Source organism: Diabrotica virgifera, chromosome 1 (assembly GCF_917563875.1).
Source record: "Diabrotica virgifera virgifera chromosome 1, PGI_DIABVI_V3a".
In the NCBI taxonomy this organism is placed as follows: domain Eukaryota; kingdom Metazoa; phylum Arthropoda; class Insecta; order Coleoptera; family Chrysomelidae; genus Diabrotica; species Diabrotica virgifera.
The window spans coordinates 255234681-255248122 of NC_065443.1; the positions used below are offsets into that span (position 1 = coordinate 255234681).

The 13442-nt window shown below is 34.5% G+C and overlaps 1 protein-coding gene across 1 annotated transcript; it reads right to left on the reverse strand.

Annotated features, from left to right (window-relative positions):
- Positions 1 to 1751: 1751 nt before the first annotated feature.
- LOC126893329 (uncharacterized) lies at positions 1752 to 7039 on the reverse strand. Its single transcript, XM_050663387.1, has 3 exons — positions 5033 to 7039; positions 4175 to 4453; positions 1752 to 1829 (listed from the first exon to the last, which is right to left on the reverse strand). Exons 1-3 carry the CDS (start codon positions 7037 to 7039, stop codon positions 1752 to 1754), a joined length of 2364 nt encoding a protein of 787 aa, XP_050519344.1.
- Positions 7040 to 13442: the final 6403 nt, after the last annotated feature.

The following is a 13442-nucleotide window of genomic DNA, read 5'->3' on the forward strand; positions in this document are numbered from 1 at the left end:
TCTCATAGCTCCTAGACATATTCGTAAGGCTGAATTCTGTAAAACGTTGATTTTGTTTAGTAGTGCATTACTTGCTGATCCATACAAAACACTGCCGTAATCGAAAATAGATCGTATGTAAGCTTTATAAAATAATAAACTTACTTCAACATCCGATCCCCACCAAGTTCTATTAATTGATTTAAGAAAGTTTATTCCCTTATTACACCTGTTCAACATGTCGTCAATATGTAACTTCCAGGTCAATTTTTGGTCGAGTATCATTCCAAGATATTTAATTTTATTTTTAAAAGAAAATTTATGCCCACCTAAGGTGATTGTGCTAATATTAGGAAAGTTATGTCTGGTAAATAAACAAACTTGTGATTTACTGCATGATAATTCAAAACCATTTTCAATAAACTATTTTTTATGGAGACCATAGACACTATTCAAGTTTTCAATGGATTGCTGATATTTCTTGTGTTCTGTGTACAAACAGAAATCGTCAGCATATTGTACAACATTAAATGCAATATTGTTAATAGTGATGTTGTGTAGATCTGCTGTGTAAATGTTAAATAAAATAGGGCTCAAAACGGAGCCCTGAGGTAATCCTTTATTATTATGTCTAGGGCCTATAAGAGTATGATTATTTTTTAAATAAATTATTCTATTTTTATACAGGTTTACAATGTTAGAAGCAAACTGTGATGGAATATTAAAAAATGTAATCATTTTTTCTTGGAGAATTGAAAGAGAGACAGAGTCATAAGCACCTTCGATGTCTAAAAATAAAGCGGGCACATAACTGTTCCTGGAAAAACTGTTCTGAATGTCTACAACAAGAGTTGTTAAGGAATCTAAAGTTCCATAACCTTTTTTAAAACCATGTTGGTTAGCGGGTAAAGGATTTTGATCCCTTAGCCACCAATCCAACCTAATCTTAACCATCCGTTCGAGAGTCTTCAATATACATGATAATAATGATATCGGTCGGTAAGCTTCAGCTAATTTAGGGTCTTTCCCCGGTTTGGGAATAGGAACGACTATAATACGCTTAAAATCTATTATGCTGTTGCCTTCAATAATTATCTGGTCAAATATATTTAAAAGTAATTGTTTTGCGTTATCTGGTAAATGTTGTATCATAGGATATTTGATTGCATCGTATCCTGGTGAGGTACTAACGCGATTGTCAAGGGCAAATTCTAATTCAGTTCTCGAAAAAGGTGTAAGGAGAAAATGATTCTGATCAGATGGAAGCGTTTTAGAATTAATAACATCTAACTGGTTATTTACGTAAGGTGGAGCTATTTTATCGAAAAAATCGTCTACCCATGAATTACTTAGAGGTAATGAAAAATTAACTTTTTTCCTATTCATTTTTCTTGCTTGATTCCAAATAAGACTAGATGGAGTTTGTTTATTTAATTTTGAACACCATGCAACCCAACTTTGTTTGGCCTTTAATTTCAGGAATTTTTTGACACGAGCATTTACTTCTTTGCATTTACAAAAATTTTCAGGAGAAGAATTGTTTTTATAGTTTATTAATGCCTTTGAATGGGTATACAAATACCTGATTATTTTCTCTCATCTCTTCTTTTGTAGTACAAATAATTGATTTAGCGGACTGTATTTTTATTAAACCAATAATTACAAAAATTATTACAGAATTACGTTTGATGCTACCGCATCGAAAAGTCTTAGTTGTTCTCTCTTTTTTTCTTGTCTCACACGAAGCGCGCACTTCAGACGGTCGAAAAACATCACAAATATTTCGCGTCGTTGCCAGCTTTCACTTCTTTGTTCATGGAACTGAACATGCCGCCCCCGTTGAACTGCCGCTGGAGGGATTCAACAGATATACTGATCAGTGTGGCAGCTAGTCAATAGGTAGAGGACACACCTTACTAAACGCTCTCTTCACTGAGCCCCTTGTAGTCTTTATAGTCACCACACGAACTATTTTGTCCTTGCCAGGATGCACCTCAATAACGCGGCCAATCGGCCACTGGTATGGGGAGACATTATCTTCTTTTAGCAACACCATGGCACCTGGCTTTAACTCGCCAGTTGAAGATTTCCATTTACTTCTAGCTTGAAGAGACTGCAGATACTCTCGATGCCACCGCTTCCAAAAATGACAGGTCAATTGTTGAAGTCTTTCATGAACTTTTAGCCTGTTTGCCGGTACATCATCAAGTTGTCTTTGAGGGAAACTGGTTAGGGTTCGTCCTATTAGGAAGTGGGCTGGTGTTAAGACTCCTAAATCATCAGGATTTTGGGATAAAGGGATTAATGGACGGGAATTAAGAATCGCTTCAATCTGAACCAATACTGTATACAACTGTTCAAATGTCAGATGAGCATCCCCAATTATTCGCTTAAGATGAAATTTACAAGATTTTACGCAAGCCTCCCAGAGACCACCAAAATGAGGGGCTCGAGGAGGTATAAAGTGCCATTCTATTTTATTTTCGGCTAAAAATGATTTAACTTGTGTGTTATTTGTGGAATCATAAATTGCTTGGTACACCATCTTAAGATTATTTGCAGCACCAACAAAGTTAGTAGCATTATCAGAGAAAATGTCGCTAGGCAGACCCCGTCGCGAAATGAAACGCTTTAAGGCGTCCAAAAACGTCGTATAGGAGAGGTCTCCTACTAACTCAAAGTGAGTGGCCTTGGTCGTGAAGCATACGAATACGCATAAATATGCCTTTACTAATTTTTTAGAGCGCAATTTACCGTCCTTTATCATAAAGGGACCGGCAAAATCTAATCCAACCCTACTAAAGGGATGAGAATATGTTACTCGGGAAGACGGAAGGTCTCCCATTTTTGGAGCCATTAGGCGTGGATTTGACTTATAACAGATTAAACACTTTCTTATTATGCCTCTTACCACGGTTCTGCTGTTTAAGAGCCAAAATTGCTCCCTCAGACTGCATAAAACTGCCTGAGGACCAGCATGTAACATCTTTTGATGTTGATATCTGATCAATAGCTTAGTGAAATTGTTTTTGTCGGACAATAACAAGGGAAATTTTTGGCTGTAGGGTAGGTCAGAGTTTTTTAATCTGCCGCCCACTCTTATTAAATTACCTTCTAAAAAAGGATCCAAGGATAATATTCTACTTTTCTTAGGCAATACATTACCGGAATTTAACGCGTCGATCTCCTTGGAAAAATCTTGTCTCTGTGCCAACATTATTAACGCATTTAATGCCCTATCTAACTCGGCAATTGTTAGAGGACCCGTTAATCTAGACTCGCGATTCTGAGCGTTGTACCTAAATCTAAGACAGTAGCCCGTAACTCGCAATAGCTTTAAGTATGAGGAATAGCGTTCCAACAAATCGAATTCATTTATAGTTAAAAAATTTAACGTTTTATTTTTCCGTCTTTCTGGAATGTCTTCAGTATAAACTTTATTCTGACGAGACCATCTTAAATGGGACGTTCCCAGCCAATCGGGACCATGCCACCATAACTGCGACGAGGTTAATTCCATTGGGCTCATTCCACGTGAAACAATATCAGCGGGATTTTCTGGAGAACGCACGTGACCCCATTGCGATGCCTCTGTCAACTCTTGTATAATAGAAACACGATTGGATACAAATGTTTTTAGATCACTAGGTTGCATGGAAATCCAAGCAAGCACAATTGTGGAATCAGTCCACAAATACGTGGAGGATAACTTCACGTTTAAGGTATCTATCACCTTTTTCGTTAGCGTAGCTGCCAGTACAGCTCCACATAATTCGAGTCGCGATAAGGATATACTTCTGAGCGGCGCGACTCTGGATTTTGAGCATAGAATTCGAGAATAATAGGATTCATTATCGGTTTTTGAGACCAAATATATACATACACCGTAGCCTGCAATAGAGGCATCCGAGAAGGCATGTAATGTAAATTCAACTGCGTCCACCATGCTTACCTGCCTTGGTATAGAAATTTTATCAATATCCGACAGCTGTTTATAGAAATTAATAAACGATGAGAACAAATCAGCTGGAACAGTTTGATCCCAATCAATTTTTTCCTTCCACAGTTGCTGTAGAATTAGTTTGGCACGTATGCATACTGGACCTATTAACCCTAATGGATCAAATATTTGCGCGATTGTAGATAAAATAAATCTTTTAGTAACTCGCTTATGTATACGCTCGCTAAAATTTACCGAATAACCTAATTCATCGTTATTGGAATCCCAAATCAAACCCAAGGTTTTTACTGTTTTGTCGTCTGTAATGAAGTACTGTGGTAAATTTATATCGTTATCACCTTCCAAAATTTTCTGGTCATTAGACGCCCATTTACGGAGTATAAAACCCGCATCTGACAGCATGGCTGAGATGTTACATTTAAATTTCTGGGCTTCCTCAATCGTAGAGGCCCCAGTGATTAAATCATCCACATAGAAGTCCCTTAAAATTATACGACTCTCTTCGGGATATTGCTTCGAATTAATTTGTGCAATTTGATGCAATACTCTAGTTGCAATAAATGACGCAGGAGCAGTGCCATACGTGATAGTATTAAGTCTAAACTGCTTAATTTCCTCGTCAGGATTAAATCTCCAAACAATACGTTGCAAATCGCGTTCGGATTCCTTTATGTTTACCATACGGTACATTTTTTCGATGTCACCCGTAAATACGTAGTTGTGACAACGAAATCTAAGAAGAATAGAAAAAAGTTCATCTTGTATATTCGGACCAGTTTTCAAGACATCATTCAGCGATAAACCGGTAGAAGTTTTAGCAGATGCGTCAAAAACCACGCGACACTTCGTCGTTAGGCTTGACTCTTTAATTACACAATGATGTGGCATATAATATTTTATGTTAGACATTTCGTCATTCTCATTAATTAAGGACATATGACCTAATTTAATATACTCCTTCATAAAGGAATGATATTGATCTTTTAATTTTTCATTTTTAGATAGGCGTTTTTCAATACTATACAATCGACGTATTGCGCCATCTTTGGATTCACCCATTTTGTTTAATGTTGCCTTGATAGGCAGACTGACAATGAATTTGCCGTCACTACCTCTAGAAGTAGTTTGTTTGAAGTGCTCTTCGCACTCTAATTCTTCTTGGGATAGCCGAGTAGTAGTCGGACATTCCTCAAGCTTCCAGAATTTTTCTAGCTTTTCTTGAATATCAAGATTTTTTATGTTTAGATTGCATATATTATTACAAGAATTAAATAAACTTATAGGTCCGGAGAGTATCCAGCCAAGATGCGTCTTCTGGAGCACAGGCATGTTCTTGCCACATTTTATCTGGCCAACACACATTAGTGACCAAAATATACTAGCACCTAACAATACCTCAATAGGTTTAGATTGATTAAAGTCAGTGTCTGCAAGTTGAATATTTTTAGGAAAGTTGATGGCCTCCCTGTTAAAAGATATACCCGGCAAGTTGTCCGTTATTTTTTCTAACGCCAAAAAACTAAGATCTGCATGAAATGACTTGTTCATTGAATATATTTTAGCTTTAGTTGAATGGTTTATTCTTACCAACTTTTTACTTATACCGGACGTAGAAATATCTACGTTAGATTTATTAAGACCTAGTTTTGTCAGACAATTATAAGTCATGTAGTTTGATTGACTTGCGGAATCTAGAAGAGCTCTGCATTTTACAAAGCATCCACTTTTATCTTGAATATAAATATTCGCAGTAGAGAGTAAAATATATGAACTTGAGTCACTACTCGCTAGTACTGTTTCATTAGTTGGAAAATACAACTCATCCTTATTTTCTAAACTTGAAGAAAACAGATTTACCTGTCTATCACTTGAAGTTTCTTCTCCAACTTCAGTGCTCGTCGACGGATTATTTTGATTGGTCGATTTTTCTAAGTGTAGCAACATGTTGTGATTCCTGTTGCATTTGCGACAATCTTCACTTCTACAATCCTTGTTAGCATGACCTGCTCGTAAGCATTTAGTGCAAAGTCTCAATTTTCTAATTTCCTTTATCCGATTGTCAACAGTAAGTTTTAAGAAACCTTGACAATAATATATTAAATGAGATCCTTTGCAAAAACTACATATTCTATTATTCTGTTGAGAAACATGGGTATAAGACCTATTTTTTGACTTTCTAACTTCGCGAGAGCTTTCGTTAGTAGTATCTGATTTGAATTCTAACATTTCCAAAGCCTGACAACGGGTAGAAAGAAATTTAATGAATTCCTCATAAGAAGGCAATGTGGTTACATCTGATAAAGATAATTCCCACTCCTTTCTTGTTTTATTGTCTAGCTTGGATGACACGAGGAAAATAATTATAGAGTCCCATTCCTTAACGGACTGCTTAAGATTTTCCAAGGCACGAATATTTTTTTGTAAAGTATCTAAGAGATTTCTTAAGTCCTCCCTGGATTCTTTATTTAGAGAAGGAATTTCGAATAGAGCCTTTATGTGGCTATTTATAATTAAGCGCGAATTCTTATATCTCTGGCATATAAGGTCCCAAGCTACAGAGTAGTTTGCATCGCTGACCTGCAAGGATTGAATTGTTTGTAGCGCTTCTCCTTTTAATGAAGAAGAAAGGTAATAAAACTTTTGAATGGCTGACAGATTTTTATTAGTATGAATAATATTGTTAAATGAATCATAAAACTGCATAAATTTTTCCAGGTTTCCGTCAAATTGAACTAAACTGAGGGGAGGTAACTTAATATTTACAATTGGATCAGACATTTGAGACGATTCTGATGAAAGGTGTGAACCGCTAGCTATGGAGCCACCCAAAATCGAACGAGCTTTTGAAACAGCTGCATAATATGCCGATTCAAAACTATCTCTCTCACTATTGTGATCTTCATTGTCCACCAAGGACTCTAAAGCTGACTGACATATATCAAATTTGCTTAACGTCTCTTCAACCTTTTCGAGCCTAGCCATTAGCTCATACTGATCCAGCTTGTCTTTATTACTTGTTAGATAATTACTGAACCTAGTTATCTGACCTTTTAAATTTGCTCTTTGTGATTTTAGTGACTTAATTTGATCGTCAGCCATTTTTTATATAAAATGTATTATTTGTATATATCGAACAACTAAACTAATGTATGAATAGTTTTTATTTGCTTTTATTTTATATTTTTATATTATATTTATTTATTTTATTCAAATAATCTCAAATTAATTAAGAATTATTACCGGCAAAATGAATCAACCAGATTTCCTAAGTTTTTATTTTTTGTGCACAAACGTGCAACGTCGCAATCACTCGTCAACTTTTCTCCAGCGTGGCCTCGAATGAATGAACGGCGTATGAATCGCTCTGCGCTCACGCGTATTAAAATAGATCCGATAATGCTATGCAAAATTATTATATCAAACAAATATTAAATACCTGCAATAATAATCCACAATAACTTCATAAGATTCTATATGCAATTTGTATGACAGAGTTTAAAATAACGTAATGCTTTTCTATTTAATATATTTTATAATATGCATGCAACGAAATCAAAGATGAATGCCAATCTTTACGTTTAACGTGCAAAAAATCAATAACATCGATTTATATTGTTATATTGGTTCAAATTGTTGCTATCATAAGGCAAATTTAGGAACGTAAATGTGTAAAAGGATGGACTTACCCCCTGATTAATGATAATACGGCAATTTTTATACGGCTTCTTGGCGGCAAAAATGCGGCTATCTCACAGGTGTACAAGTCACTGATTTCACAAGTTTAAATCCGGCTCGAAGGACCAATGAATGGGTATACAAATACCTGATTATTTTCTCTCATCTCTTCTTTTGTAGTACAAATAATTGATTTAGCGGACTGTATTTTTATTAAACCAATAATTACAAAAATTATTACAGAATTACGTTTGATGCTACCGCATCGAAAAGTCTTAGTTGTTCTCTCTTTTTTTCTTGTCTCACACGAAGCGCGCACTTCAGACGGTCGAAAAACATCACAAATATTTCGCGTCGTTGCCAGCTTTCACTTCTTTGTTCATGGAACTGAACAGCCTTCTTTCTTTCTGCAACGGATTGATCACATTCCGAATCCCACCACGGAGGGGGAGTCCGTTTGCATTTAAATGGTTTATATTCAGAAATAGATTGTTTAGAAGCTTCATTAATACAGTCAATAAGGAAATTATATTTTTCTTGGGTATTTAAGGATGTGTGAGGTTTTTCGTTTAATAAGGTATCAACAAGCTGAGAGTATAATGACCAATTTGCTTTTTTAATGTTCCACTTAGTACTGGGATAAATGGTATTAGCATTAGTTCCCAAGACATCGATCACAACCTTTATAACGAAATGATTTGATCCCAAGGTATCAAGATCTACAGACCACGAAGTTTTATCAAAAAGGGATGGTGAGCAAAACGTGACATCAATCATGGAATCTGAGTTTCCTGGACTCGTTTGGCAAGTTGGTTGTCCATTATTCATTACTACATAATCTAAATTCTGAATTGTCTCCACAATTTGATGGCCTATATTATCATTTTTATATGAGCCCCACAAAGAATTATGTGCATTCATATCTCCTCCAATGATACAAGGGTGTTTTAGTTGAGAAAATAACTTATCCCAATCTTCGGTTTTGGTTTTAGTTTTTGGGCACCTATATACAGAGAGTAAACTTAAATAACTTTGTTTATAGTTGATTTTAATACCACAAGCAAGCAAGTCTTGAATATAATTTTTTTAATTGTTATGCGCTCAAAAGGAATACCAGTTTTAATTAAAATAGCAACTCCAGAATAGCCGTCATCGCGATCTTCGCGTATCACATTATAACCTCTATAAATATATACAACATCCCGTTTAAACCAAGTTTCACTTATTAAAGCTATGTCAATATCTTCGGTTATTAAAAAGTTAATAAGGCTGTTTTTGTTAGCAACAGCTGATCGAGCATTCCATTGTATTATTTTGAGTTTAGATTTGTTCGTCATTAGATGAGTTATTTTTTAAAATATTATCTAGAACATTATTAATACCTTTGGCTAGCAAATTCATGTCAAGTGATTTTGCCTCTTCTAAACAATTAATATTTTGAATAAAACTTGAGAAAAGAAGTACTAAGGAATCTACTAACTTATTTTTATCATTGTCTGTATTAGGAAAACTTTCCTTATTTAAGGGAGGTAAAGGTTGAGACGGTCCAAATCTGAAAGGGATGAGATATGGTGTAGGATCTTCGGAAGTTGGAGATGATACTTTTCTTTTTTTATTTGCACTATACTCAGTGCTTGATGTACTACAGCTTGGTTGGCTAAAACTTTTGGGTTTCTGTAGGTGAGGCCTCAATGGCTTGAAATAAGGAGATGTACTAACTTCAGAGGAGTTAGTTAATTTTGGAAATTCTTTGTCTGAATTTGACAATATTTCAAATCTGTTATTAGAAATAAGACCAGAAAATGATGAGTCACTCAAATTTTTTGCCTCCAAATATGAGATTTTATGTTCAATCATGATATTTTTTATTTTTTTTTGATGTTCGAAAAAAGGACAGTTTTTAGAGATCGATATATGCTTATCAGTTTTACAGTGTATGCAATACTTTTTTGTTTCATCACATGTATGTATGTCATTTTTAATTTGTCCACATTGTATACAGTATTCCTGTGTACCTTTACACTGTCTAGAAATATGTCCATATTTGAGGCATTTATAACATTGCGTCACTTTACCCAACAATTTTTCCACTTGGAAAAATACATAATTTATCACAACATAGTTTGGCAAACAATTGCCTTCAAAAGTAATTATAACATTACGTCTAGGGACGTATTCTGTATTTCCATCCTTTTCTACTTTCCTGTGCATTCTTTTAATATCAATAATTGGTGAACTAGAGCTCATATATTTTTTCAAATAGTCAATATTATATTTGGTATCAACATCGCGTATCAGTCCTTTGATTTCCAAGAGGTGATTTGGAATGTACGCTTTTAAATTATCGTCCTTTAAGTGACTATTATTGACTAAATTGTTTGCATCCAAAATAGATTTGAGGATTACTTTAACACGGTTTCTTCCTATACTTTTAATTTGCTTAATATTATTAATCTTTAATTTTTGATGTAAAATATCTGCAACAACCATTGGATGCAAACGGGAAATATTCTGATCATTGGTCTTCTCAACATAAACACAACAATTTTGAAAGTCGTAACTATTACAATTAATATTAAAAAGTTTTACCTCCCTTGTAGCAGAAGAATTTGTGGTGATAGTTCCTGTATCCATGTCTTGATTACTATCACTAATAACTTCAGCAGTATTTAGTTCGCACACTGGCGTCTTTTTTATATTCTCCCCCATCTGGGGAGAATATTTTCACTTTTGTATCACTATTCTACAATATGTAAATGTTTTTACCCACGATGAAATTTAAATGTTTTAATTGTCACAAAAACTGCGAGCTGAATGTCAATATTTAGGTACGTTTAACCATGGCCAAATTTTAAACTGTTCACACAAAAGTTAAACACCGTGAAAAGAAGCCTAGGCTGTTTAACCCATAGGACTGAAACTTCTTATCAATGATAATTAAAACCACTATAAAATTAATTTAAGTTAAACTACTAAAAAATTAATTTTTTCTGGAGCTATTTTAGATGCAACCGTATTTGACGTTTATTAATGTTAATGGGTTATTAAATTCCGCTAAATTTTAAATTAATCGATCAAAACAGTTTATAACATAAGTATTTAATTCAATTTGTTTTTCCCAGAGAGCTATTATTTAAACAACTGTACTTGCCCAGTGACTCTAAAATAGAGAATAGAGGCATTTTATAAATCGTCATCGATTCTTTGAGGCTTAGTTTTTAGAGTGTATTAAAAACCTTTAACACTTTATTAAATTTGTTATTCAAACACAGTTTGAAAAACTTTTTAACTTATAAACATGTATAATAATTTTAACTTTTCTATCTCACACGCTTGTCAGTAAGCTCATTGAAAAGCTGGTGAAAAAACACACTTTCCAGAAAAACAAAACCTTCTACAAGTAAATACCGTTTTCACTAAGATTTTTCTGCTTTATCAGATATCTTCATTTTTTATCCTGTCCGATTTTGTTTCTTCACAAATTTTTCTCAAATGTCTCATTTCGATCGCGTTGGTTTTCGATTAATATTTTTCTGAGTTGTCCAGTTATCTCTTGTCTTACATTTTTACATCTTTGTATCTAAGTATTGTTGTATTACTTATTTAGTATAATCGTGTATATTTATTCTCTCTACTTATTGTTTTCGCGTCTATTTTGCCATCGTCAGCCACAATGCTGCCCAGACAGTGGCGTGCTGGCCATATAAATGAATCGGTGCAATCACCGAGAGGCCGCGGCCTCTCGAGGCCAGTCAAATAAGTTTTTTTTTTCACAAACAATTTTAGATGTAACAAAAAATTTTGTTTTAATTTCTAATCGAATGATATTAACAAAACATTTCAAAAATATTTTATTTCCATACATAGTGTTCGAGCCATTTGAATAATATTGCATTAATTCCAGTTTTCTGTTTTATACGCACCCTGTATTTCATGACGGTTAAAATTAAGACATTCAATTGAGTCATGAGTAGGTTTTATTCGGATAATAATATAGACACATACTTTAACAAAAAACGACTTAGCAATTGTATATAATATTTTGTTTAGATATGTGTTTCTGGGAAAAGTTCGTTAAGTATTTTTGGATGTTTTCGGTTTTGCTGAGTGGACAGGACCAGGCGATGATTCGCGGTTATCTTGAGATTAGCGAGGGATAGCTCCATTATAAATATTATATTGTTTGCGTTATCAAGCATTGTACGAATATATTGTTTACGAAAGCACAGAGAGCATATTATATTGCACATAGATTAAATCAAGAAATTAGTATAGAATATGTAAAACGCCGTCCACACTCTCGCCGAAGTCGATCGAGGTTCAACAAGTACGAGAATGTAGACGGCCACCTTGTGTAACTTTGCCTAACTTCGTTCTACTTCCGAAATCTGTCGGTCTGGCGCGTCCAAGTCAAAGGGATCTTTGTCGGTATCGCACCGCTTGAATGTGTTCCTCGCGAAGTAGAACGAGTGTGTAGAGAGGCACTTTGGACTTCGGTCAACTTTGGCGAAGTAACTTCGCCGAGAGTGTGGAGCCCGTTTAAGATTAATTGGAATTCAAGAAGCTGTCTAAATACGGTTAAGTTGTAAAAAAAATAACAGGAATTCCAAGTTTAAGAAGAGTAAAAGTTGTTAGGTATGTACATTTTATAACTTATATACAGGGTGTAACAAAGAAGGAAAGGGAGGCCAAGGAAGAGATGGATCGATCAGATTATAGATATTGGACAGGAAAAAGGAAAAACACATCAACAAATGAAAGAGTTAGCAAAGGACCGCAAGAAATGGAAGATATGGATAGAGGATGAATAAAACCTCCGACGCCCCTGAGAGGCATAAGGAGTTTCGAGAAAGAAGGAGAAGATATACAGGGTGTTTCATTAATAATTGTCCATATAGTAACTGGAGAAACCTTAGCACAAAATACGAAGAATTAACCTAAAACACTTAAATAAAATGTGGTTCCTTACTGAGTTACAGGGTGTTTTATCTAAAATTTTAAAAACCTTTTCATACTTGGCAGAAAGTGCGACTACTTATACACCCTATTAATTTTTGAGAAACAAACGTTTCTAGCTAGTACCAGAGGCGTACGACAGGGGATAGTGAATGGTTGACCCTTCTCAAATTCTACGCCACTGGTGGAATTACTATTTTAGTGCCATTTTTAGATTCTCCAATACTTTCCACGTAAATAATATACTCCTCATTGGTAACGATAAAGTCAGTAGTTTTCGAGATGTTTGAAGTTAAATATGAAACGGCACAGTTATTTTGAATAATTTATGATATGATTCATTATGATTAAAATTTAAAAATTATTTCTACCCAGTACTTTAAAACTATTTGGCGTATCCTTATCACGCTTGGCAGAAAGTGTAGGACTGTACACCCTACTAAATTAAGATAAATAAACGTTTCTAGCAACTACCAGAGGCGTACGACAGGGAATAATGGTTGGTTGGCCTTTCCCAAATTCTACGCCACTGACGAAATTGCTATTTTAGTGTAATTTTTTTGATTTTTTAATACTTTTTATGTAGATAATATAATCTTCATTCGTAACGATAAAATGATTAGTTTTAGAGATATTTGAAATTAAAAATGAAGCGACACAATACATTAATCAAAATAACCGTCTCGTTTCATTTTTAACTTCAAAGATCTCGAAAACTGATGACTTTATCGTTACGAATGAAGAATATATTATTTTCATATAAAGTATTAAAGAATCCAAAAATTGAAATAAAATAGCAATTCCGCCAGTGGCGTAGAATTTGGAAAGGGTCAACCATTCACTTTCCCCCGTCGTACGCCTCTGGTAATAG

Bases quoted from the DNA above. Each gene is read 5' to 3' on its own strand.
- LOC126893329 (XM_050663387.1), bottom strand. From the start codon at position 7,039: ATGGCTGACGATCAAATTAAGTCACTAAAATCACAAAGAGCAAATTTA. The intron at 4,454-5,032 runs GTCAGTCTGCCT...ATTAATTCGAAG, and splicing joins GTAGTGACGGCAAATTCATT to CAATATCCCGAAGAGAGTCG. The intron at 1,830-4,174 runs GTAAATTTTAGC...GAATCCCTCCAG, and splicing joins ACGATGAATTAGGTTATTCG to CGGCAGTTCAACGGGGGCGG.